The sequence below is a fragment of the Podarcis erhardii genome, assembly GCF_964252035.2.
Source record: "Podarcis erhardii genome assembly, chromosome: 15".
Lineage (NCBI taxonomy): Eukaryota > Metazoa > Chordata > Lepidosauria > Squamata > Lacertidae > Podarcis > Podarcis erhardii.
Window position 1 is genome coordinate 13,295,571 of NC_138505.1, and position 27,900 is coordinate 13,323,470.

A 27,900-nucleotide genomic window follows, 5' to 3' on the forward strand; every position below is an offset into this window, starting at 1 on the left:
CAGGGAGGAGGAAGATGGGGACAAAAGTAGAATTCGTTGGCTCTGGTGCCACCTTACTGTTGGGTTCCCTGCCTTCCACCCCACCAATCCCAGTGGGTACCAGCCACCACCACAAGTTGCCTGTCCCTGCAAGAGAGGATGATGGACTGCAGAGCAGAAGGGATGCCTCCCAAAAAGCACATCCAAGGAGAGGTCAGTCTGGCCTCCTCCACTGGTCCAGAGAAGGAGCATATGCAGGGAGGCATTAACTTTTCTGCCAGTTGTTCTGGGACTACAGAACAGAGCCATTCATCACCCAGAAGATGAAGGGTTGGGGAGGGGAGTCTTTTGGCATTTGTATTGTTGCAACCTGTAAAGCCACCTTGGGCACCTGTTGATTAGAGGCGAGAGTCTAAATCTTCAAAATGAATAACAACAAAAAGTGATTTTTAAAATGCATGTTGCAATCTATAATAGGGCAGTAAGCTTTCCCGTTGCTACACTAATAACAGCGATGTTGTGACTCTGCTTCTTTTTTACGGTACATTTTGTACCACCTGTTCTTCTAATGTTTTATAAGTGAGATCAGTAAAATAATTCCATGAATATAAAACGGGCTGGACTGATGGATTATTTATTTAGGAAATTTATTAACCGCTTGCTCAAAACACAACACACACAGACATCTCCATGCTGTGCACGTTTTCAGCTGTATAGAGAACAAGGGGTGTGTGTGTGTGTGTGTGTGTGTGTGTGTGTGTGTGTGTGTAAATCCACCCTCACACCCCTCCGTTATTAAAACATTTAAAATAAATGTACCTAAATCATGTGTCTACAGATACGCTTGATGAAACAAACAAGTTTTCAGCAGGCATCTAAAACAGTATAGTCAAGGTGCCTGTCTTTTGTGGGAGTTGGAGAGGGCGTCTTCAAGGCCTTCTTTATGCCAGCATTCACAGATGTAGGCTATGTACACATCACCATTTATTCTGACTCCCATGAGCTGCCCACAACTGGTGTTTAGCCCAGCGCACGTTACACTGGCCAGTATTCATGTGTGTTTGTGTGTGTGTGTGTGTGTGTGGGCTTTAAATGTATGGTGTGCATGTAGCCAGTATTTCAAAAGTATTTTCTCCGAAAAATGTTACTTTGTGACTATGCCAAGGTCTGCATCCTTTTAAAAATTACTGATCGTTTGATTTTTAAACAGCAGCACAACTTGTGATACATTGATGTACACGCACACACCAAATCCCGGGAACTGCAGAGACCTGCAATTCCCAGCACCCTTAAAACTGCAGTTCCCACAATTCCTTTTGGCGGGTGAGAGGGAGGGCTGACCTTTTCAATGCATGGCATGTAGGCAGCCAGAGATGGTTGCAAACAATGCCCAATTTACAAGCTTCTCTGTGTATGTTTTTGTACCTTTCATCTGCATGAGAAATCCAGGGGAAAGTTTTGCTCTTTCGGTGGCAGGGCCCACGTATTGGCTAAACACAAATATTGCACCTTTTGAAAAAAGAAAAGAAAATTAATGAGAGGCTTCCTCCAGTTTCCTCGGCTTTGGCTTTTGGCAAGTCAGCTGGTCCCTCTGGGATGCCTGCCTCTGCCCATTTCAACACCCTCAGCCCAGGCCCCTTCCAGCGCAAAGGCGATTTAGAGCCTTCACCCCACCCTGCCTGCAGCTGTCCACAATCGCTAAACTAAGCCAGTGTCTGCTGGAGAGGGTGGAGTATCCTTCCGGGCCGGCCTGCCTGCAGCTCCTCAAGATGTCTAGCTATGTAAGTACCAACTGCGACTGCAGTTGACAGGGAAGCCGAATTGCCTCTGCCGTTGCACCAGCCATTTCTGTTGGTGCGCATTGTGGTGTGTCACAGAGCACAGCCGCTTCTAAAGTGTCTCTCTGTCATCGCTCGGCCGAGTTAAATATAGCCGTCTGTGGGTGCCCTCAGGGATTATGCTGCTCAAGGTTGGATTTCGACTCCCAGCAAAGCGTCCAGACAGGCCTCTGGACATTCAAAGTGATTGCTGTTTTTGCTGTTAAATGAGAAGTTTCTAGTTCATAGGACTGTGGCAAAACACATACACACAAAGGCGCTGCTGTGTCTTAAATGACAGGGCTTTTCGATTTGATGCATGGAATCAAATTGGGGTGTTTTTTGGATTATTGCGTCACGATGTGAAATGGTTTAGTATGTGAGTTTTATTGTAATGATGCATTGTTCTGAATTTTAGCGGTTCTGTCGTGAGCTGGTTTGAGCATGTATTTATATGGAAAGCAGCAAAAAATGTTAATCATGACATCACATTGTGGTGCGTGGCACTGAACACCCATGACGACACCTGTAATTCTGAGCCCCAGTTCAGACTCTGTATTTAAGCTAGACTTAGTATGTTTTTGGGACGTGGGTGGCGCTGTGGGTTTAACCACAGAGCCTAGGGCTTGCCGATCAGAAGGTCGGCTGTTTGAATCCCTGTGACGGGGTGAGCTCCCGTTGCTCAGTCCCTGCTCCTGCCCACCTAGCAGTTCGAAAGCACATCAAAGTGCAAGTAGATAAATAGGTACCGCTCCGGCGGGAAGGTAAACGGTGTTTCCGTGCGCTGCTCTGATTCGCCAGAAGCGGCTTAGTCATGCTGACAACATGACCAGGAAGCTGTACGCCGGCTCCCTCGGCCAATAAAGCGAGATGAGCGCCGCAACCCCAGAGTCGGCCACAACTGGACCTAATGGTCAGGGGTCCCTTTACCTCTACCTGGTATGTTTTAGGAACTCAGTTGCCATTTTAAGTTTGCCTGCACCTAGCTGCTATCTCTGGTGTTCTTCAAGACATATACTGAGTGAGAAAAAGTTATTTTTCCATTTTGCAAGCCTGTTTGTTTGTGATTGTTATTTTAAGGGGGAGAAAAGGAGGTAATACTAAGGAAAATCCAGTCTGCCTTAAAGCAACCTGGGTTTCTAAAACAAAAAGGCTACAAGTAGCCTATCTGTATGGGGAAGTTTACAATGTTTTATGTTTTATGGTGTTTTTATATTTTTCTGGAAGCTGCCCAGAGTGGCTGGGGCAAAAAAGTCAGATGGGTGGCATATAAATAATAAAATTATTATTATTAAGATTCCTAATAATAATGACGACGACGACAACAACAACAACATATTACTTATACCCCGCCCATCTGGTTGGGTTTCCCCAGCCACTCTGGGCGGCTCCCAACAGATTAAAAACAGAATAAAACATCAAACATTAAAAACTCCCCTAAACAGGGCTGCAAAGGGATGGCACTCTGTTGAACACACTAACGTGAGGGAGGAAGGATAATATCTAATAAATATATCCGCTCTTAGCATCTAATCAAATCCCAGCACAAAGCTTTCTTCAGTGTTTGCCCTCCTGCCACAGTCCTTTTTTATTTACAAAGTAATAATCATAAGTAAATAAGAATAAAAATGTGCACCCCACCACCGAGACCATTCCGTTGTAACTATCCAACCTCCCAAAATTTCAACATCTCTTGCGATGGTTTGACCCCTTTCCGTTTTAACAGTACAAATTCTACAAACACCTTCCATATCGGTTCAAAATCATTTCTCCTGCGTATTCCCTGCCTTACCTTAATGGCACATGTTAATTTATCATTAATAGCTGTATCCCACACTTCTTTATACCATTCTTCCAATTTATATTCTGCTTGCCCCTTCCATTTCCTGGCTATAATAATTCGTGCAGCTGTCAATAAATTTGTGAGCAAGCCCTTCATAGCCTGTGAACCTTCCACCCCACCGTAAATTGATAATAATGCTACCTCTGGACTTTCGGTCAGCTTTAACCCAGTGCTTTCTGTTATCTCCTTAAACACCCTTTACCCCAAAAATTGTACATATTTCCACCACATGTGGACATAATTCCTGGTTTTCTGGCATCCTCGGTTTCCTGCCACAGTCCTGCCTGCATTGTCACCTTGCTGATTTACACTCAGCAAGCAGGTGGCGCTGTGGGTTAAACCACAGAGCCTAGGATTTGCTGATCAGAAGGTTGGCGGTTCGAATCCCCGCGACGGGGTGAGCTCCCGTTGCTTGGTCCCAGCTCCTGCCAACCTAGCAGTTCGAAAGCACGTCAAAGTGCAAGTAGATAAATATGTACCGCTCCAGCGGGAAGGTAAACGGCGTTTCCGTGCGCTGCTCTGGTTCGCCAGAGTTGGCCACATGACCTGGAAGCTGTACGCCGGCTCCCTCGGCCAATAAAGCGAGATGAGCGCCGCAACCCCAGAGTCGTCCGCGACTGGACCTAATGGTCAGGGGTCCCTTTACCTTTACCTTTATTACATCAGCTCCCTCCTGGCACTCGCTTCTCTGATTCTCTCTCGACAGATAGATCCAAAGCCTGGAGACCTGATAGAGATTTCCCGTGTGGGCTACCAGCACTGGGCCATCTACGTGGGTTCCGGTTACGTGATCCACCTGGCTCCCTCAGGTAAGGTCCTTAGGCTTGTATCAGGTGCACAGCCAAGTCAGGCAGGGTTTACGGTTGCTGGCATTGCCAACTGGTCCTGTGCCTCTTTGCTGGGCATTGCCAAGATGGAAATTATTGGCCACCTTTTCACAACACAGAAAGCTGCGGGGCTTTTCACGAGTGCTGGATTAGGGCTCTGGGTCCGGAGGAGGCTGTTTCTAGAGAGATGTACATCATGGCAGTTTTCCCTGGATCACACCTTGCCACGCAATCGGGCCCAGACTCGCACACACCCCTTTCTCCCCTCCATCCAGGCAAACAGGGGGCATGAACAGAGCCGTAGCTAGGTGATCTTGCGCCCCTGGCAGAACAATCCAGATTGCGCCCCCTATCCACGGACAAATTAGCTCTTCTTTCTGCCTCTCCTCCAACCCCCCACTCATTCAATTCACCCTCTATTTAAAACCATTTCTTATGAGGCAATAATCGATACAGTGGTATCTCTGGTTGCGAACAGGATCCATTCTGGAGGCCCGTTTGCAACATGAAAAGAGTGCAACCTGCAGCAGCGCGTCTGCACACGCGTGGGTTGTGATTTGCCACTTCTGTGCATGCGCGTGACATCCTTTTGCGTGTCTGCGCATGCGTGAGCGGCAAAACCCAGAAGTAACCCTTTCCGGTACTTCTGGGTCACCACGGGACATAACCTGAAAGAACGTAACATGAAGCCGACGTAACATGAGGTATGACTGTATATTTATAGACATATTTTTTAGCTGACTTTTGCACCCTGCCCCATCGCATGCGCCCCTGGCAGGGGCCCACCTCGCCACCCCCTAGCTACGGCCCTGGGCATGAACAGAGTTCAAGGACACATGTAAGCCCAGAGAAAACACTCAAGGAGCGGGTGAAGCAAGAAGAGTTTGGATTTGATATCCCGCTTTATCACTACCCTAAGGAGTCTCAAAGCAGCTAACAATCTCCTTTCCCTTCCTCCCCCACAACAAACACTCTGTGAGGTGAGTGAGGTTGAGAGACTTCAGAGAAGTGTGACTAGCCCAAGGTCACCCAGCAGCTGCATGTAGAGGAGCGGGGAAGCGAACCCGGTTCCCCAGATTACAAGACTACTGCTCTTAACCACTACACCACACTGGCCAGTGAGGGATGTGGCCCAGAGAGGGTAAAATTTACATTTGTTGCTCCACCTTTCTTTTTTTTTTGCTACACCCTGTTTTTGCCTCTGGCTCCATCCACCTCTGCCATGTGGCCCCTGGAAAGTTGCCTAGAAGGGAATGTGGCCCTTGGGGTGAAACAGTATCTCCACTCTAGTCCTACCTTCAAAGTGCTGCATCCTCCAGACTTTCTTGCTTGGGATGATGAGGGTGAAGGAGGGCGGCTATTGGTCTTTTTATTTTTAATTTTTTTTGCTGAGAAACCAGACCTATAGGATCGCATTTGGCACAGCTAGTCTTCTAGTTCTGGTTTTGTGTATTAAAAAGCACATCCTGTATAACTACATGGGTGATTTTGAATAATGAAGGTGGGCGAACAAAGTCAGGGAGCACAAGGACTGTCAATTCTGAAGCAGAGTGGACATGAATTATCAATGGGCAGGATCCTTTCTTTAAATGATTCCTATTGTATAAGATAAGGGACGCGGGTGGCGCTGTGGGTTAAACCACAGAGCCTAGGGCTTGCCGATCAGAAGGTTGGCGGTTCGAATCCTCGCGACGGGGTAAACTCCCGTTGCTCGGTCCCTGCTCCTGTCAACCTAGCAGTTCAAAAGCACATCAAAGTGCAAGTAGATAAATAGTTACCGCTCCGGTGGGAAGGTAAACGGCGTTTCCGTGCACTGCTTCGTCATGCTGGCCACATGACCCGGAAGCTGAACGCCGGCTCCCTCAGCCAATAAAGCGAGATGAGCGCTGCAACCCCAGAGTCGGCCACGACTGGACCGAATGGTCAGGGGTCCCTTTACCTTTTTATCATAAAAGATATTGGATATCACAATGGATTATGTTATTACAGGCTGGTGAAACTCAGATCCGGGAGGAGCAGGACAAATGTGGCCCTCCAGTCCTCTTTACCTGGCCCTTAGCACCCCTCACCAGCCTTGCTCCACACCCTCCTGTCTGGAATGTGTCCTTTAACTCTGATCATGCCTCGTACTTGTCTGAATGGAGGCTAGAGAGGAGTACAAAAACAGGCCCACTGCATTACTGATGTTCCCTTTGTGTCTTCCAAGATGACTTATACCAGGCCAGCACCTCCAGCCTGATGTCTGCCCTGTCCGAAAAAGCCGTGGTGAAGAAGGAACTCCTGTGGAGCATTGTCGGGGACGACGCCTGCCGCATCAACAACAAATATGATCAGAAATACGAGCCGCTCCCGGCGAACAAAATCGTTCAGGAGGCGGAGGCACTCCTGGGCAAAGAAATCCGCTACAGCTTGGCCAGCGAGAACTGCGAACATTTTGTCACCAGGCTGCGCTACGGCACGGCTAGGAGCGACCAGGTGCGTATCGATGGGCCACAGCCGTGTCTGCAGTGTGCCAGAGAAGCACAAGTCTTACTGCTTCGAAAGGGAAGAGCAATTTTGTGGCCTTCAGGGAAAAACGCTAATCTTATCAGCCCCTTTCTCCCAATGTATTGCTGTAAAAATTCTTCCTGGAGCAGCTGTAGTGAGAATGATGTTGCATGTTCCCCAATTGCCAAGCAGCTTAGGGACTCCAGAGTTTCCTGTGCATATGCAGAGTTCAGTTCTCTTGGAATGAAGGTCACTGAAGACTGTGGTGAATCTAGGATACTGTATAGGATTTTATTTACATACACATACAGTGGTACCTCAGGTTAAGTACTTAATTCGTTCCGGAGGTCCGTTCTTAACCTGAAACAGTTCTTAACCTGAAGCACCACTTTTGCTAATGGGGCCTCCCGCTGCCGCCGCACCGCCGGAGCACGATTTCTGTTCTCATCCTGAAGCAAAGTTCTTAACCCGAGGTAATATTTCTGGGTTAGTGGAGTCTGTAACTTGAAGCGGATGTAACCTGAGGTACCACTGTACACACACACACATATATAACAGTGTTATTTTTCTAGAAAAAGAGGTGCCAGAACTCACCGTGAACACCTCCCTTGTTATCTTAGAATGGCAATGGCGCCACCTGAGAGGTGCTGGAACTGAGTTCCGGTCCATTCCATCTGAAAATAAAGCCACATACACACAGCAAAATGAAACTCTGAACCATCTAGATCTTGCTGAACTGTATCTTAACACACTCATCAACCTAAGCAGACCCTTCAAGTGTCCCTGTTTTCCAGTGACAGTCTTGGATTTACAGAAGCCATCCCAGTTTCTGATTTGATCCTGGAATGTCCCTCTTTTCCTTAGGACCTCCTTGTTTGCATCGGAGGGTGTGGAGTTATGCAACCCCCGAGCCAAGGAGATAAGTAACTATTCAACCTTTAGCAGACATCTGAAGGCAGCCCTGTATAGGGAAGTTTTTAAATGTTTCATTTTTATTATGTTTTTATATATGGTGGAAGCTGTCCAGAGTGGCTGGGGGAACCCTGTCAGATGGACGCAGTATAAATAAAATTATTATTATTATTATTATTGTTGTTGTTGTTGTTGTTGTTGTTGTTGTTGTTGTTGTTGTTGTTGTTATTATTATTATTATTATTATTATTATTATTATTATTATTAACGGCCCTATTTCACTGGAGAAATGTTGGCAGGTAGCCCAGCAACATCTTAGAGGCCTATACAGCTTAACAGTTTCCCCTTCTGTGTTGTTTGCAGGTGAGAGACACCTTGGTTGCTGGCACAGTAGGGCTCTTCGGCGTAGGCCTTGTGGCCATTGCGGCGACAGTGGTCAGCAGCTTATTCCTGCCCAGAAGGCACAGAGAGGAATAAATGGCTGTGCAGTCCTCCACCAATCCCCGTGGCGGGGAATGCTCTTCTGTTAGAAACTTAGCCTCTTTCCTAGTCTGTTTCAAATTCTGAAATCAGCGCAGTTCAGGAGACGCTTTTGTTTTTAAACGCAAGATTCTGCTCAGTGAAGGTTAAACATGTTGACTTTGTGCTGTTATACTGGGAATGTTTTCAAGGGCATCTTATAGAAACCTCACAGTTTCAGTGCCAAGGGTTTTTTGGGGGGGTGGAGTGAGAGGTTGGGGGGTGTCCTGGGGCCATGTGCCAGTGTCTTCCTCATTGCTGTCACCCACTCTTGCTGTGGGCCCAATCTGCATGGATTCCCAGAGGAAGAGTGCATGTCATGTGGGGAGTGTGGGAAGTGTTCCCTGAAGCAGTAGAGATGCTTAACTCTGTATGTAATATTATCCCAGAAATAATGTTTGAACACTGACAAGGACCTGAACCATAGGGTTGTAGCCAATGGCAGCCCTACTCAGAGCTGGCCCATTTAAGTTAATAGGCATGTCTAAGCAAGGTTAAGGGACGCTGGTGGCGCTGTGGTCTAAACCACTGAGCCTCTTGGGCTTGCCGATCAGAAGGTCAGCGGTTCGAATCCCTGCGACGGGTGAGCTTCCGTTGCTCGGCCTGTAAAGCGAGATGAGTGCTGCAACCCCAGAGTCGTTTGTGACTGGACTTAACTGTCAGGGGTCCTTTACCTTTTTTTAAAGCAAGGTTAATCAATTTTAATGGGTTTACTCTGAGCAGAACTTAGCTGCGTACAAGCCACAGAAACCAGTTCGCACATTCTATTCCTCAAAGGAGGTTGGTATGCCACATTTGCACTCCTTGTTTCCTCACCACCTGAAGTGTTCTTGGTGGGCATGACTGACACGGCCTTCTCAGTGGTGGCACCTGAGCTGTGGGAATCCCCTGCTGCAGGAGATTTAGCTAGCTCTCCTTTTTATGTCTTTTTGGACACTAGATAAAACAACTTCTTTTTTCTTTTAAAGGATGCCCCTTTTCTAGATAGCCACATTGAGAGACAAGCTTGCAACAGCCTGTTTTATGACCGCTGCTTGCTGCTTCTCTCCTTCTAGAATTTTGTCTTAGGTACCTTTTGTCTGTTGACTTTTGCAAATAAACAAACAAACAAAAAAACCCCTTGTGGCTTCTGTTTTTAGAATAGAAAAGTGGATTTTATTTTTTTAAAAGTCTTAATAAAAATGTAAATAATTATTAAAAAAAGTCTCCCTCTCTGGTCTTTAAGCAATTGTAAATGTGGAATAGAATTCCTCCTTTGCCTCATTAATGTCTCCAGAAGAATGGAGGGCTAACTTATTTCTCTGTAACACCTCAATTAGGAGAGGCGATGCAGTCCCTGGACACAGTGGTTAGCTGTCAATTCTGTGTCCAGGGCATCTATCTACCGTCTCCATCTGGTATGCTGTCTCAGACCTTGCCTGCCTGCGCACTGTCTCGCCAAAGTGATACATCCTCTGGTTATCTCCTGCTTGGACTACTGCAATGTACTCTACGTGGGGCTCCCTTTGAAGATGACTTGGAAACTACAACTAATCCAGAATATGGCAGCTAGACTGGTGACTGGGAGCAGATAAATAACAGCAGTTAAATTTGAAAACAATATAATGTAAACACCTGTGGCAGAGACCTGTTTATCCAGGATAGCTTGTTGATGCAACATATTGTTTCTAGTTACAGGTAGGTAGCCGTGTTGGTCTGCCACAGTCGAAACAAAATAAGAAAAATCCCAGTAGCACCTTGGAGACCAACTAAGTTTGCTATTGGTATGAGCTTTCGTGTGCATACACACTTCAGATATTTGAAGTAGTGTGCATGCACATGAAAGCTCATACCAATAGCAAACTTAGCTGGTCTCTAAGGTGCTACTGGAAGGAATTTTTTTATATTGTTTCCAGAAAGTGCAGGGGTGCCAACTTGAATAAAGTATTTGGGGGGCCCCAGGTAAGGGACCTCAGCCCTTTGGAGTTGGCTCCTATGGCTGTTGTATCTCAACAGGAACGCTGTTCCACAGAACAGGGGCAGCCACGCTGAAAGCCCTGCTCTGTGAAGTGGGCTTGTGATATCTTTGGAACTTGCAGGGGAAATTCTACAGGAACCTCCGGCCCTCCAAAAGTTGCTGAACCCCCACTCCCAGCAGCCCCATGGCTGGGATGGGAACTGTAGTTCAGCGACACCCGGAGGGCCAAAGGTTCCCTAGCCCCAATGTAAGGGCTAAGGCAGTCTCTCGAGTGACTTTGTCCCCATGGATGAAGGAACTGAGAAAAAGTGAGTAAACACTTTCCTGAGTTGGTGGGGCAAATGGTATCATACTCCCCCACTTCACATAGCCCCCCCTCCCAACAGGATTTAATGGTTACTTGGTAACAGATGAGGTAGCGCTTTCCCTGTGATGTCACTCCAAGCATCAGGTAGAAAATGGGTGGTTAAATTCATTTGCCACAGGGAAAAATTGACAGCCCACTGCAGGTACACAAGGGTTTGTACGTGGTTGGAAAGGGGGGGTTTCTGCCTCTAGTTTTCTCTACTTTATCTGCGGTGGTTGCTGGGGTGTATTGAATTTGTACCTACCTCAAGCCCAACACTCACAGAAGGAGGCCCTGACGTGTAAGTAAGAAAAGAGATCTTCCATCAGGGAAGTTAAGGGTATAGGCTTGGTCCACAGACACCGAGCTTGGAATTCCAGAGTTCAGGAAAGAGGCAAGATGTTCAGGACTGAGGGAAGAGGTCCCAGTGGTTTCTGTGCCCCTGGCCTCATTTCTAAGATGAAGTGCGATGGGCTCACCTGCTTTGCGGGACTGGAGATCCCAAATGAGTGTTCTCTTCCTCTTGAGTTGTCTCCCCATCGCAGCCTCCTCCAGCCTCTGCAGAGACTTTCTGTTCTGCTTTGAGGTGGTGGGGAGGAGCCAGGACCCCTGATCCGACTTCTAAAGTGGCTGGTTGAGGCCCACCAGGGAGACCCCACCTCCCATCAATTAGCTCCTTCTCCTGGTTTCCTCCTGCTCTGGGCACTGCCAACACAAAGGCTTATGGTGCTATCAGGAGAGCAGAGTCTCTCTCTCGGATTCATTTAGCTGTCAGAATATTGGTTTCCTTGCTTTGGGATCTGATGATCTGCCCATGCTAAGCCAAGCTGCCAAGCTGCTACAGTATTTTTTATAGAGCAGCCTGGTGCTCTCCAGGTGGATAGCTCAGTTGGTTAGAGCAGGGTGCTGAAGACAACAAGGTTGCAGGTTCAATCCCCTTATGGGACAGCTGCATATTTCTGCATATTTCTGGACTAGATGATCCCTTCCAACTCTACAATTCCAGGATTCTATGTTTCTATTTTGGACTACAATTCCCATTAGCCTCACCAGCAGAGGGCAAATGGGGTTGCAGTAAAAAAAACATCTGGTTGGCAAGGACTGATATAGTCATCAATATACAGGACATTTGTTGATTTAGACAGGCCCCTGCTCCCGAGGGGTTTACAATCTAAATTTTAGCCGAAGTTAAATAACAGAAGTGGCAGGGATGGGGAGGGCGGCAAATACAGGCAAAGGGGGGCGGGCGATTAATGCATATTAATTTTGGTTGATTAATCATCTGTCTTTTAAAGTGATTAAATGGAAATGAATTTGCAAATGAGAAAACGCACCTTGGGGTGCTGGAGAAATCTCGTTGAATAAACAAGCCGTATCACTCATTGTCAGAAGGAAAGGCCACCAGTATTTATTCGTTATATGTCCTATTATAGCAACAGGCCGGACCCAAAATAGCTTTTCTGAAACAGACACGGCTGCCCTTGACTTTCAGCTGCACTGATTAAAATTGGTATTAGTCGTAGCTGGAATGGCATTTAGGCAGCACCGTTTGAACATTACAAGTCATCCTGACGATGGTCTTGCAAAGTAGGCCATGATTGTTACCCACTGCTCCCTCATGTTGCAGCTGAGGCTGAGAGAATAATGGCTTAACTAAGGCCTCTTAGTGATTTCATGGATGAGGTAAGAGGATGGTCTTAGTCCCTGCATGCACCAGCTGGTGTGTGTGTGTGTATACACAGAAACCAAAATATATTGGTATTTTCAGCCTTTCGTCCTGTTTGGTATGACATGGGTCCTGTGGGGAAGGCAGAGAGCTATGTGTGTATAGAAAGGAACCGACATCTATTTTGCTGAACTATTGTCAATTCCCACCTAGAGGTTTTGAGTAAATAAATAAATAAATAAATAAATAAATAAATAAATAAATTTATTACTTATACCCCGCCCATCTGGCTGGGCCTCCCCAGCCGCTCTGGGCAGCTTCCAACACAATATTAAAAACACAGTAAAACATCAAACATTAAATTTTTCCCTAAACAGGGCTGCCTTCAGATGTCTTCTAAAATTCAGATAGCTATTTATCTCCTTGACATCTGATGGGAGGGCACTCAATAGGGCGGGCGCCACTACTGCCTGGTTCCCCGTAACCTCACTTCTTGCAGTGAGGGAACTGCCAGAAGGCCCTTGGAGCGGCACCTCAATGTTAAGGGAAGACTTTATGCTGGATGATGCTCCCGATTCAAGAAACCACAATAATCATAGATATTATTATTATTATTATTATTATTAAGATTTATATACCACCCTTCATCAAAAGATCTTAGGGTGATTCGCTAGATAAAACCACAAGATAAAAGCACAAATAAATAGTTAAAACAGAAACAACAAAACAATAACTCAGTGCTCAAGGCAGCTTACAACATGACAAGATTTACATAATTACGAAAGTCATCAATAAATAAACCACATCAAAAAAAATACACAACCAAATGGAAAACAATTTCCATATAAATCAAAATCTAAAACTAAGAATACAGCATTAATATCACACTTTAAATGCCATAGGTAAAAAATAACAGCAATTTAAAAAACAAACAAACAAAAAACAGCCCTCTCTGGCCAGCAGCAGCTCTTATATGGCCTGTCAGGCCCTGCCCTAGACCAGGTGGCAAGTGGCAGGACTGGGCCCCCCCTCTGATGTGAAGCTTCTCTCACAGTTCCCCACCTGCTGTGTTTGCCTACAATAAATTTTCCCCTTTTTTTGCAAAGGGAAAATATTTGGGGGGAACTAGTAGGGTTGCTGTCACCATCTGCTCCACGAAATTAAGAGACGCCTGCTTCTTGGGAGAAAAGCAATGACAAACCTAGACAGCATCTTAAAAAGCAGAGACATCACCTTGCCAACAAAGGTCCGTATAGTTAAAGCTATGGTTTTCCCAGTAGTGATGTATGGAAGTGAGAGCTGGACCATAAAGAAGGCTGATCGCCGAAGAATTGATGCTTTTGAATTATGGTGCTGGAGGAGACTCTTGAGAGTCCCATGGACTGCAAGAAGATCAGACCTACCCATTCTTAAGGAAGTCAGCCCTGACTGCTCACTGGAAGGACAGATCCTGAAGCTGAGACTCCAATACTTTGGCCACCCCATGAAAGAGAAGACTCCCTGGAAAAGACCCTGATGTTGGAAAGATGGAGGGCACAAGGAGAAGGGCACGTCAGAGGACGAGATGGTTGGACAGTGTTCTCGAAGCTACCAGCATGAGTTTGACTAAACTGCGGGAGGCAGTGGAAGACAGGAGTGCCTGGCGTCCTCTGGTCCATGGGGCCACGAAGAGTCGGACACGACTAAACAACTAAACAACAACAGAGTAGGGTTGCTGGAAACCACCGGAGGGGACAGAGCGCTTTTGTGCTCAGGTCTTGCTTGTGAACTTCCCAGAGGCATCTGGGTGGGCATTGTGGAAACAGGAAGCTGGGCTGGATGGGCCTCTGGTCTGATCTAGGTCTTGTGTTTTCATTCCATGCTCATGGGATTATGGGAGCTGGAGTCCAGCACTATCTGGAGGACCACAAGTTCCCCACACATCCTCTAATAAGACGTAGAAAGTGAGTGTGCTTGGGCAATTCTCCCTTCCCCACTCTAGGCAATGGATCTCCTAGGTGTGTTCCCAGCTGCCAAGGCCTTCTTGGAATAAATTTTGCCTGACTGATGTGTCAATATCCAGAGCAGCCTCATGCAATCTGTGGCCAGCTCACACCCAGCCCAACAACTGGATGTTGTGTCTTGATTCTCCTTTTCTTTTCAGTACCAGTCAGGCAGTCACCCCTCTGAAAAATAGAGGCCATTACACAGGCCTGATGGGTTTGGTTACCTAGAATTGACCTAGGCACACTCCCAGGCTCTTGGATCAATGTTTAGAACAGGTGTTGGGAATTTTGACCCTCCAGAAATTGCTGAACTACAACTCCCATCATCCTTGGCCATGCTGCTTGGGGCTGATAGGAGCTGTAGTTCAGCAACATTTGGAGGACCAGTGATTCCCCACATCCCTTTAGAGTAGGGTTCCCCAAACTTGGATCTCCAGCTGTTGTTGGACTACAACTCCCATCATCCCCAGCTAGCAGGATCAGTGGTCAGGGATGATGGGAACTGTAGTCCAAAAAGAGCTGAAGATCCAAGTTTAGGAAACTCTGCTTTAGAGGATGTTATACTTGTGCTCTGCACCTCCCTCTCTCTCTCCGCCTTCTCTCACCCACCTCCTTTCAGACAATCCATGGCGGTTTCTTGTTTTTATAAGTACTTGTATGCCAAGTAGGCTGGGGTAGAGGGAGAGTATAGGCAGAGTTCAGCCAGAATCAGATTCTTTCAGGAACTTGAACCAGGTCTTTCAGGACCCTGGACAGCAGAGCCCAGGGAGCAAATTATTTGATCCCACTTGAGTGGGATGTGTGGGAGAACTTTAACTCCTCAGATATTCATCAGTCCCAGTCAGGATGACCAATGGTCCCAGGGATCACAGAATCATAGAACTGTAGGGTTGAAGGGACCACTAGGGTCATGCTCTACCAACTGAGCTATATGAGTTGCCATCCAGCAGCCTCTGCAAGGCCCAAACTTTCCCATCCCTGAACCAGAGTTTGTGTTCTCAAGCCCTTCTCTGCATGCTGGGTGGGACCTCTCCTCCTCAGGTTCTGCCTCCTTGTTGAGGTGAGTAGAGTCTTAAAGGGGCAGCTGTCTATCCTGGAACCTGGCATTCCATTATGCTTCTGCTGCCTCACACTGGGCAGGCTGCCTCTGTTAGTGCTGATGCAATGCAAGGCGCTCACAGAAGAGAAGTGGGAGCCCCTTTTCCAGCCCAGGTCTTGAGGGATGCAGTCTCTGAGGATCCAGGCTGGGCAGCAGGGCATCAGATGTAGGAGTCCCTGGTTTTGGACTACAATTCTCATCATCCCTGACCACTGGCCCTGCTAGCTAAGGATGATGGGAGTTGTAGTCCAAAACCAGCTGGAGATCCAAGAATGTGCTGGATTATGCCCATTTAGTCCAGCATCCTGTCCTCATGGTGATCACCCAGAGGCTTCTGGGAAACCAGAATCTGAGCACAACAGCACTCCCTGCTGCCTGTGAGTCCCAGAAACTGGCATACTGCCTTCTATCGGACGAGGCAAAGGATAAGGAGGTAAAGCATGAGGTTGAATCCTGACAAGACAGAAGTACTGTTCTTAGGGGACAGGGGGCGGGCTGGTGTGGAGGACTCCCTGGTCCTGAATGGTGTAACTGTGCCCCTGAAGGAGCACGTGCACAGCTTGGGAGTCATTTTGGACTCACAGCTGCCCATGGAGGCACAGGTCAGTTCTGTATCCAGGGCAGCTGTCTACCAGCTCCATCTGGTACACAGGCTTAGACCCTACCTGCCTGCGGATTGCCTCGCCAGAGTGGTGCATGCTCTAGTTATCTCCCGCTTGGACTACTGCAATGTGCTCTACGTGGGGCTACCTTTGAAGGTGACCCGGTAACTACAACTACTCCAGAATGCGGCAGCTAGACTGGTGACTGGGAGCAGCCGCTGAGACCACATAACACCGGTTTTGAAAGACCTACATTGGCTCCCAGTACGTTTCCGAGCACAACTCAAAGTGTTGGTGTTGACCTTTAAAGCCCTAAACAGCCTCGGCCCAGTATACTACCCCCATCGTTCTGCCTGGACGCTGAGGTCCAGCGCCGAGGGCCTTCTGGCGGTTCCCTCACTGCGAGAAGCAAAGCTACAGGGATTATTATTATTATTATTATTATTATTATTATTACCACTGTGGCTATTAACCACCAATAGCTTTATGCCAGGGTTCAAACCTGGGACACACTGTATGCATTTATACGACACTTCACCTTCATTGGCTGGCCCTTGATTTAGTAGATATGAGAGGAGGAGGAACACAAGCTATCTGTGCTTTACCCAAATGCTTTCCTTCCTAGCTATGCCCATTGGAAGTCGACACTGAGAATAACACACCAAGCCTAGTGAAGATGAACGACGAGGAGCAAAACCACTCAGCCTTCTTCATCAGGGTGAAGAACCCAGCTGAGCGGGTAAGTTGCCACCAGTGCACCACTTGAATCACAGAGCTGGAAGGGACACTCAGGGTCATCTAGCTCAACCCCCTCCAAGGCAGGAGAGTTGCTTGCAGGCAAGGGAATTTGTGGTGACAGAGCAGGGTACTTTCTCTGTCGCTCCAGATGTTGGGATAAACTGATGCAGTGGAGGCTAGTGCCCACTGGCAACGAGGCCAACAGTAGGTGGAGCCAGAGCCAATGATAGGTGGAGCTGCAGTGGCGGAGGAAGGGGGGTGCGGTGGGTGTGGTCCACCTGGAATGTCATCCCTGGGGTGTGTGTGACATTGCTGCCCCGCCCCCCTGGGATGCTCGCCGTGGACAGCCTCTGTGGAGCCAATTCCTTTTCTTCCCCTCTGAATTCTACAAAGGCAACACTGAGAATTAGGAGAAGGAGGCCGGCATCTGGGGTCGCCCACTGGGCTGGTTGTAAGGAAAGAGGCATGCAGGTGGAGACTGGCTGAAGGCGGGCTGGACTTGGCAGAGCAACCTAATAAACCAGGGGTCAGCAACCTTTTTCAGTCCACCGTCCCTCAGACCATGTGGTCGGCTGGACTATATTTTGAAAAAAATATATAAACGAATTCCTATGCCCCATAAATAACCCAGAGATGCATTTTAAATAAAAGCACACATTCTACTCATGTAAAAACATGCTGATTCCCAGACAGTCTGCGGGTCGGACTGAGAAGGCGATTGGGCTGCATCTGGCCCACGGGCCTTAGGTTGCCTACCCCTGTAATAAACCTAGAAGGCTGTGGACAGGGGTCCACATCCCCACTAAACCAGGAAGTGCATTGGGCGAGACTGAACCAGGAGTTTATCAGTGTAGCCTAGTTCACAGATTTGTTGTGAAGCTGAGGCAGGTTGGGAGGCAGGGGGAGAGATATAGCCTTGTAGGCTACCTTGAGTTGTTTGGTGAAAGGGCAGACTATTAAAAGGAAAGGGAGATGATGAAGAAGAAATGTGTAATACATACAGTACTCATCTTCCTATTTCTCTTCTTTTCCTGCTGAGCACAAAACTGCCAGCAGAGGGAGCTTCGTCATAACTGGGGGTGGAGGGGGGGGGGCGGAGAACCACCACCTCTGAAATATCCGTGCTATGGTATTTGTTGACTTTTGAGAGGGCCCTCCCCCCCTACTTTTCATTGAAGATTTTCTTGTGTAACAAAAAAGTACATACTGTATAGCGTCTCCACTTTCATTTCATAGAGTCTTTCTCACAGTTCGTTTATATGCGGTAAGAGACTATTGTCATAGACATTATGCGGAAAAAGAGAGGAGACAGAGGTGGGGAGAGATAATGTTCTTTCATTCTAGTGCAGGGTTTTTTAAGGGTGTGTGTGTTTCAAACAGTGAAAATCCAGACAAAAAAGGGTGGGTTGTTTACCTTTTTTACATTTTGCCCAAAGGAGTTCTTTTGGGAAAAAATGCATTTTAAAAAATGTTTTGGAGCTTCTTTAAAGTAAAATTGCCGGAAATGGCACTGCCGACAAGGGTTGCCATACATCTGGATTTCCCCAGAACTATTGCAAGCTGGTTGGCCAGTTTGTATGGGTCAGATTAGGCATATTCAGTGCTTTTTTTCTGGGGGTACACATACCCCTAAAAATTTTGTGAATCTAAGTTTGGCCACATTGAGGGGCAGTATTTCAATATGAGTAGGAATATGAGAGTACCCCATAACATTTGTTTTTTTAAAAGAAAAAAAAGTACTGGGCGTATTAATTCATATGCTGTGGTGGTGGTGGTGGTGGAATAGGTCAATTCTATTGTTGTGCTGTATATGTGATAAAGAGGGGACATGGGTGGTGCTGTGGGTTAAACCACAGAGCCTAGGGCTTGCTGATCAGAAGGTTGGGGGTTTGAATCCCCACAACGGGGTGAGCTCCCGTTGCTCGGTCCCTGCTCCTGCCCACCTAGCAGTTCAAAAGCACAGCAAAGTGCAAGTAGATAAATAGGTACCGCTCTGGCGGGAAGGTAAATGGCATTTCCGTGCGCTGCTCCGGTTCGCCAGAAGCGGCTTAGTCATGACCCGGAAGCTGTATGCCGGCTCCCTCGGCCAATAAAGCGAGATGAGCACCGCAACCCCAGAGTCGTCCGTGACTGGACCTAATGGTCAGGGGTCCCTTTACCTTTATATGTGATAAAGGGGAGCCACACCGGGATGAAGGCACCCCCTTCTGCTTGTCCCCGTGCTAGCTTAAGCTTACGTTTGCTGGTTAACTTTTCTAATAATAGGACATGGCGACAGATACAATCCGAAACACTCACCAGACTAGCGTAACCATTCCTCCAAAACAAACTAAAGAAATCTCCTGTCTCTTTAAGAGCAGCACAGCAGGGAGTAGTTTTGCCAGTGGCAGCTTCTCTGCTGCAGCCATGCAGTTAGCTGTGATAAGAAGGAAGTGGTGAAATTCCCCCCTACAGCACAGCTGTTTAAAAAGGCACAGGAGGTCTGGATCCAGCAACCCAGAAAAAGGATTTGCAAGGGTTTCGATTCCAAAATGAATGGCCCTCTGGGCAGCTCATGAGCAGAATTTGGCAGGCGGCGGCGGCGGCGGGGGGGGGTGGGGGCGCAGGGCCAGATAAGAACTGCCTAGAGGGTTCTCAGAAGTTGTGCTTGTGGACGTATCTCCTTTCTGTAGCTAGCTGGGCAGACTGCCTCAAGGGCGCCATCTAGGCTGCAGTCCCGGCCTGCCTGTGCATTCGGTCAGTTAATGTGAATGGCCAATCCATTTCTGCTCAGCCATCTAGGTGTCACTGTTGACAACATCGATTTAAAACAGCCTTTCTCAACCTGTGGGTCCCCAGATGTTGTTGTACTACAACTCCCATCACCACTAGCTAGCAAGGCCAGAGCTCAGGGATGATGGGAGTGGTAGTCCAACATCATCTGGGGACCCACAGGTTGAGAACTACTGATTTAAAAACAACCAAAGGTCTCTCCAAAGATGGACACTGTATGAGAACTCTTCTTATCTTTAACACCCACAGAATTCCAGCCATAATCATGGAAAAGAAGGCTCATTTAGTGCAGAAAGACTTCTTTCCATACCAGCATTTTGTAGACACATCAACCTACCCCCCTGCTTGCACTGAAAAGTAATATTGTCTAGTTATCCAAAGTTGGCAGTTGTTCTACAGCTAAAGAAGCTCTCAGTCAATGGGAAGGATTTTTTCATCACTTACTGCGGTACCAAATAATAATCGTGTCCCTGATTCACCAGACTGGGCAGTCCCAGAGGAAGCGGATTTGCTAAATAACTTTACTAAGCTAACAGACAAAAAACAAAGTATCATTCTTATCAAACTGAAGAATTTACACTCCAGGTTGCTACAAATAAAACAGCATGGAAAACAACATCCCCTGCAAGTGTCACAGAAAAAGCGGAACATCCTGTTTTTTATCGCAAGAGAACGGCAGCCATTTTGGTTGCCACGATCCCAGGCAATTTCATGGCACAAAATCCACCCCCAAAGCGCTTTTTCAGGGTTGCAATCTTGTGCGGTGCCCCCAAATGCATATTTTTGGGTGCTGTGCCTTTAAAAAGCACTTTTGGGGGAGGGGAAACCATGGTGTTGTGGACCTCACATGGTGCTGTGAGATCTCACATGGTGCTGTGAGATCACAGCAACCAAAATGGCTGCCATGCTCTTATGATAAAAAATGGGAAGATGGTGTCCCAGATTTTGGCTTGGAGAATATGTAAATCTGCCCCCCCCTTTGTCTGGCCCTATGGACTCTCCCCAGGCTACCTGTGCCCTGCAGGCCACCCCCATCGTGGTATTGTGATGCTTTAGAGCAACAACTAAACTTTGTCTCCCGTTTTCCTTCTAGGATGAATTAAAACCTGGAGACCTCATTGAGATCTTCCGTTCTTCTTGTCAGCACTGGGCCCTCTATGTTGGGGATCGGAAGGTTGTCCACTTGGCAACTGAATGTGGTGAGCTCAGCAATACTTGTGGCCACTTATCTTGGTTCTGATGACCTATCCCTAGAGTTGTGGTGGGGAGACTTAGGCGCTCAAGATGGGGTTGTACTCCAGTTCCCAACCACCCCCGGCTAGCGTGGGCAACTGTAAGGGGTGGTAGGAGTAGGAGAGTCCAAAGTTTCCCTTGTCTGAAGCCTGGGGGAGTTTCTCTTCTCAAACCACTGCAACGACTCCCCTTCTTACAATTGCACTGTTGCTGTGCCTTTTAAGCAGAAGATAAGCAGAGCAACAGCACCACCTACTGGCAGGCATAGAAGTACCCAACAATGCACTTCAGCACACTGCGGTACTCTCCAGTTAGCTCCAAGGGATTTAACATCAAGCTAGGAAGAGGGGGATGAGTTGTTTACGCTTCAATAAGAGATGGAACATGTGGTTGACAAGTGGGTGCCCTGGCACAGTGGCGGAGCAAGTCGATCGGGCACCTGAGGCGGGGCAGGACGCTCCGCGGGGCCTCCGAGGAGTCTGCCTGCCTTCTCCCACTCAGCCGCCCTACAGCTGAGGGGGAGGTGGCAAGCGGACCATTTGGGGCAGTGTGGAGCCTGTGGGCAGCCAAGTCACCGTGTTACTCCCAGGAGAGACATGTGGCTCGGGCGTGCTGCAGGCCCCGCACTGAGTGCCGCCTGGCATTTTGTCACTCCCCTCAGTGGAGACACCTGGGGTGGACTGCCCTCACCCCCCATTCCCCCTGCCCTGGCTGTCGAAGTTGGGCCATGGGCCCATTTGGCCAAAGAGGGGGTGGGGAGCGAGAGGAGGAGAGAAGGAATGGGAGAGGGAGGGAGGGAGGGAGGGAGGGAGGGAGGGAGGGAGGGAGAAAGAAAGAAAGAAAGAAAGAAAGAAAGAAAGAAAGAAGAGGTGAAGTAAATAATGCAAATTAATAGAGCCCCACAGGGCAGGTGTGGGGAGATTCAGGCTTTTGTGTGTGGGGATACTAACTGGAGGCTCTTGTGTAGGGGGGATGCTAACTAGTATGAGGTATGCTAACTGGAGTCAAGGAAAAGATGGAGCCGGGGAGCAAGACAGAACACAGGTGGGGACAAATATGCAGTCATCACAAAGGGACTTAATGGAATATTGAATCCACTTCAAAATAATCTTACAATAGCTCTTATATTAGCTCCTCTCCTTTTCACTCAGGGCTATAAGACTTCTGATGCACCTGTTAACTTTGCATCTCCATGGCTGCTTCCAATGGCTGCCTGGGCCTTGCGAAGCCTCTCTGCAGCAATCCAGTTTTAACATATACCTGCAGCCTAGTCACTGGTGTTGTTCAGGAATTCTAAGAAACCTCAAAATAAATGCAGCTTTGAAAGTCCTCCACCTGCGTTCAAAATGGCACCCAAATTGTATCCAAACACAGATGAAAAACGAGTCCTTGAGCTTAACCTCCATGCCAAATTTGGGTGGAATCTAGACACATATTTAAAAAACACTGAGAAAATGCTTCTTTAAAAAGCTTTTTGGAAAATATTGAATTTGCCATAAGCTCACCATCACCATCTAGTGTTGCATTTCAGGGGTCAGCAAACTTTTTCAGAAGGGGGCCGGTCCACTGTCCGTCAGACCTTGTGGGGGGCCAGACTATATTTTGAAAAAAATAAAAATGAACGAATTCCTATGCCCCACAAATAATCCAGAGATGCATTTTAAATAAAAGGACACATTCTACTCATGTAAAAACATGCTGATTCCTGGACCGTCCATAGGCCGGATTTAGAAGGTGATTGGGCCGGATTTGGCCCCCGGGCCTTAGTTTGCCTACCCATGGTATAATGCACTTAAAAAACACTTAAAACGTTTCATTTGCAGCTGTATAGCTGATTCCTTGGTTAAAGCCACTGCAGGTTTGAAAGGCACAGTTTGCCATCTTGATTAAAAATGGCATCCAATCGCTACCGAGCGTAGATAAGAAACCTGCTCCTTGATCTCAGGAACCATAATGGCCAACTTGGTTACGGGATCTTAAGAGGTGTCTGAATGCCCAGAGAACAGATGGGGAGACAGGCAAGCTTTCTGAGAGATAGAGAAATGTGTTGTTTTCGTCCCGTTCTCACTCTGTCTCTCCCCACTCTTCCTTCTCCTCCCCAGGTGACCATCTTCCGGATGGAACTCCAAATGCCTTGGCGGTCTTGCCCGACAGAGCTTACGTAAAGAAGGATTGGCTGGAAGACGTCGTGCGGAAGGACCGGTACCGGGTGAACAATAAACATGACGAGACGCAGCCGCCGCTCCCCCTGGCCAAGATACTGTGGCAGGCCGAGGAGCTGGTGGGCAAGGAGATGCCCTACACCTTCAACAGCCCCAACTGCGAGCATTTTGTTATGGAGCTACGATACGGAGCGGAAATGAATGAGCAGGTGCAGTGGGTAGGGTACCGTGTGCTTAGCATTCAAGGGAAGAAAGCCTGTCAGCATACATGGGAGTTGTAGTCCAGCCACATCCATTGACTATTGGCATTGGCTACCCCTGGGGTGATTGGGACTCAGATAGCGCTGTGGGTTAAACCACAAAGCCTAGGACTTGCCAATCAGAAGGTCGGTGGTTCGAATCCCCGCGACAGGGTGAGCTCCCGTTGCTCGGTCCCTACTCCTGCCAACCTAGCAGTTCGAAAGCACATCAAAGTGCAAGTAGATAAATAGGTACCGCTCCAGCGGGAAGGTAAACGGTGTTTCTGTGCGCTGCTCTGGTTCACCAGAAGCGGCTTAGTCATGCTGGCCACATGACCCAGAAGCTGTACACCGGCTCCCTCGGCCAGTAAAGCGAGATGAGCACCGTAATCCCAGAGTTGGTCATGACTGGACCTAATGGTCAGGGGTCCCTTTACCTTTACCCCTGGGGTGAAGCACTGGGCATGGAACCAGAAACAGCAATCTTGGCCACAAAAGGAAATGCTACCTTTCTGCCTCATCTCTGGGAGATGGGCAAGCAGCAGCCTTTTACCGCCACCAAACCCCCCCACTTCAATCTTTCTTTAGTTTTCTTTTTCTTTTCTTACCTGTAGGATGAAATTAAACCTGGCGACCTTATTGAGATCTTCCGCTCTTGTTATCAGCACTGGGCCATCTACGTTGGGGAAGGCAAAGTTGTTCACTTAGCTCCTGAATGTAAGTTTCCATGGAAACCCATCAGCCCAGGGCAAAGCCCAGGAAATATCTTGCTCCTACAAAGTCTTGGAGTGGAATGAAGCCTGTTATACCTTCAGGGACAGACCACACCCACTCAGGCCCCTCCCCTTCCTTGGGTTGCAGAAGGCCTTAAAGGGGCAGCTCCGTGGCTTGGATCCTAACACTCTTTCTTAAGAATTATTTCATGGCAAGAGCTGCTAGGACGGCTTATGGGCAGTGGCGAAACTAGGCTTTATTTCACTCAGGTCAAAGACCAAGTTTGGCACCCTCCCACGCACATTTGCGCACACACACACACACACACACACACACACACACACACACACACAGAGGCTGGGAGTCTCAATGGCACCCCTCTGGAGGCTTCACCTGGGGCAAAACACCTGGCTAGCCCCCTGCCCTCCAGCCATGGCTCTTCTTGTGGGAGAGGTCTGAGCTGTTCAGGCTTTGTAACAGAATGACAGCAAGAACCATTTATAATAAGGTTACCAGATTTTTTTCCAATGAATCTGGGGATTTTGAATGGGGACTGATTTGTAAACCTGGGGTCTGTCCCCGGGAAACGGGGACATCTGGTAACCTTAATTTATAACACACACACACACTTTAGAGCATTTCCTGATACTCTGTGCAGAACTCCAAGGATTGTACATGGCTTGTAGAAGGCACAAGTGCCACCTGCAACAAAGCGTTGCAGCATGGAAGTGCTTTTGTTCAGGGTTCCAGACAGCCAGGCTTTTTCAAATACTCTATTCAATTTGAAAGGCCTTTGGTCTGATCCAGAAGAACTCTTCTGAGGTTCTCGAAGGGCTGCTACAGGAAACTTTCATTCCACCAGATGTTGCTGAACTCCCATCAACTCCCTTGGGCCATGATTGAGGGGGTCTCTGGGAGTTGTAGTTCACCAACATCTGGAAGGTCAAAGGTTCCCCATACCTCTTGCAGTGACCAGGAACCTGTGGTCCTCCAGACATTGCTGGACTACAGTTCCCATCATCCTTGGCTATGCCGACTTAAGGGCCTGATGGGAGCTGGAATCCAGCAACATCTGGAGAGACTTCACGTTTCCCTATAGGAAGGCATTGTGGGAGCCAGAAGATGAAAGCAAGTTTCCTTTAAATAGAGTGTTCCACAGATGGTCTAGTAATAAAAAATAGTGGAAACAGCAGCAGCAACAACAACAACCATCTTAATGGCAGGAGGGTGATCAATGTGCTCCAAATTTTTGCTTCCCCAGATCCCCCTATTTTAATTTGTCCTTTCAGTTCTTCCTGCCCTGTTTGTAGATTCTGAGCCCCTGAGAGACTCCCCACCTCCTTCTTCCTTCCCTCCAACAGGCGACCGTCTTGCAAACGGTGCCGCCAGCGTACTGGCGGTCTTGTCTGACAGAGCTTACGTGAAGAAGGACTGGCTTGATGTCGTGGTGAGGAAAGACCAGTTCCGAGTGAACAACAAGCACGACCTCACGATTCCTGTGCTGCCACTTGCCAAGATCCTCCAGCGGGCAGAGGAGCTGGTTGGGAGGGAGATGCCCTACAATCTGACGAGCCACAACTGTGAACACTTTGTGATGGACCTGCGATATGGAGTTGCAATGAGTGACCAGGTAGAACTGCAAAATGTAGAGCTGGAAGGGGTCCAGTCTAGTTCAGTGCCCCCTGCATTTCAGAAATCACAGCAAATTCTGAGGACGTCTGTTCCACTGCAGAACAGCTCTTACCCTCAGAAAGTGATTCCTCATGTTTAGTTGGAATCTCCTTTCTTGAAGTGAGACAGCGTTAGTTTGGCCTCAATGTTTTCCCTTTCTACAACATGGAAATAAGGCTGGAGCCTGACATTTTAAAAAATAAAATAATAATAATAATAATAATAATAATAATAATAATAATAATAATAATTTATACCCCACCCATCTGGCTGGGTTTCCCCAGCCACTCTGGGTAGCTTCCAACAAAATATTAAAATGCAGTAATGCATCAAACATTAAAAGCTTCCCTAAACAGGGCTGCTTTCAGATGTCTTCTAAAAGTCTGGTAGATGTTGGTCTTTGACATCTGGTGGGAGGGTGTTCCACAGGGCGGGCGCCACCACCGAGAAGGCCCTCTGCCTGGTTCCTTGTAACCTCACTTCTTACAGTGAGAGAACAACCAGAAGGCCCTCGGTGCTGGACCTCAGTGTCCGGGCAGAACGATGGGGGTGGAGATGCTTCTTCAGGTATACTGAAGAGAAAGAGGGAGGAAAGTAAAGGTGGTGTGAGGGAGGCTTCTTTCTTTCTGCTTTACATTTCCTTTGTTATGTTGTCATGTCTGGCTCAGACAGGTTTCACAGGTTCCTGAAGCAAGGCCAAAAACCTGCAACACCTCTTTGACCGGAAAAGAGCATGCAGTGATGTCCTTGTTTTTGTAGCACTTTCAACATGCAGTGATGTCCTTTTTTTTGTAGCACTTTCAACTCTCTGGAGCAAAAATCCCAGTACACCTGCTGCTTCCCTCTTACCCCAAAGCCTACCCTATTAGAGCTAATGCATTGCAGCGAGTAAACTGTAAACCAGGAAGTCTCTGGTTCAAGTGTGGCCTTAAATTAACTTGAAGTGAGGCAGTGTTCGTTCAGGCTCAGTGTTTTCCCCTTCTGCAAAGTAGGGATCACGACCCCACCCTACTTTGCATTTAAAGGTAAACACACTGAATCTGGGCTTTCCATAACAACACACAAACTGAAACACAGCTATCTTTCGAAATTCACAATTCTCTGAATTTTGCAATGTTCTTCTCCAGGCAAGAAATGTGTAGGAAAAAATGCACATTTGGGGACAAAGTGTGCATAAAACAGCATAAATAGTAAAAAAATAACTTGGGGGGGGGGAAGCATTACATTGGGGAAAGCTGCATGGATAAAAAGTGCTCATTTTGCAAAATTGCATATGAAAACATGTGTATATATGGGAGACATTCATACTGAAATGCCGATGAATTTGCAAACTGAGATGGAAATGTGGAGGAAAAATGAGAAACAGAGAGAAAGTGAAACAGATGGACCCACCTGCACCACAGTTTCCAATGATCCCCGCAGAGAGGAATTGATGGTTAAACTACTCTGGGAATTGTAGCTTTGTGATGGGAATGGGGGACTTCTAACAACTCTCAGCACACTCAGGATTTTTTTTTTTTTTTTTTTGGGGGGGTGAGCCACAACTGTTTAAAGTGGGTATAATACCTCTTTAAATGTAAGATGGGGTCAGATTCATCCAGCCTTACAAGTCTGTCTGTAACCATTTATTAAAAGAATGGATATGATGTGAAGACGGGGCTTCTCCACACTTCTGTTTGCCCACCCACTCCCTGCCAAGAAAACCAGGGGTTTGGCATTTGTGATGATTTAGCACTAAAGAGCGATTTATCCGAAAGAAAACAGGGGGGGGGGAAGGTAAAGGCGCTCAGACACACGACAAGCGGAAGTGTGTGTTGGGCGTGTGACATCAGCATGCGACTTCTGCAAATCTCTCTCTGGCTCATAGCCCACCCACCACTCTCTCCCATTTTCTTATAGGTCACCGAGGCCATTGCTGTGGGGACAATTGGCATGATGGGTGTGGCAGCCGCCATGATCCGATCTGCGGCGAAGAGGCGCAAGCACCGCTATGAATAGCTCGTGGGGAGGGGCCAGGGGCCTCCATGGCGGGATTATTACCAGCTCTGGGGGTGTTTTTTGACTGCCCAGCGTCTTTTATTTGACAGATTGTTTTCAGACCACCAGACCAAAGATTAAATCAGATTTCGTGACAGAAGAAAACCACCCACCCACACCGTGCTTGGAGCCAATAAAACTCTCTTCAGGATATATGCTTGTGGCGGTATCTGTTTTGTTGACGACTCCGCTAAGCCCTACTTTGTCCGGTGTATGTTGCTAAGGCGACAAAGTGGTGATGGCACTGCCCGTCTCGAATGTGAATAGCTAAGCAACAGAAATGGTGGTACTAAGC

At 47.6% G+C, this 27,900-nt stretch overlaps 1 protein-coding gene and 1 long non-coding RNA gene across 2 annotated transcripts; both read left to right on the forward strand.

Moving 5' to 3' along the window:
- The first annotated feature begins 1,328 nt into the window (after positions 1 to 1,328).
- Positions 1,329 to 27,758, forward strand: LOC309330997 (uncharacterized protein). Its single transcript, XM_081842983.1, has 9 exons — positions 1,329 to 1,760; positions 4,346 to 4,448; positions 6,673 to 6,941; positions 16,665 to 16,778; positions 20,643 to 20,748; positions 22,885 to 23,153; positions 23,798 to 23,900; positions 25,259 to 25,527; positions 27,468 to 27,758. The coding sequence occupies exons 1-9, from the start codon at positions 1,749 to 1,751 to the stop codon at positions 27,564 to 27,566; spliced, it is 1,344 nt and encodes a 447-aa protein (XP_081699109.1). The 5' UTR covers positions 1,329 to 1,748; the 3' UTR covers positions 27,567 to 27,758.
- LOC309331046 lies at positions 2,338 to 3,836 on the forward strand. The gene is made up of 2 exons (XR_014151703.1): positions 2,338 to 2,388; positions 2,755 to 3,836. It is a non-coding gene; the product is annotated as an uncharacterized lncRNA (long non-coding RNA).
- Positions 27,759 to 27,900: the final 142 nt, after the last annotated feature.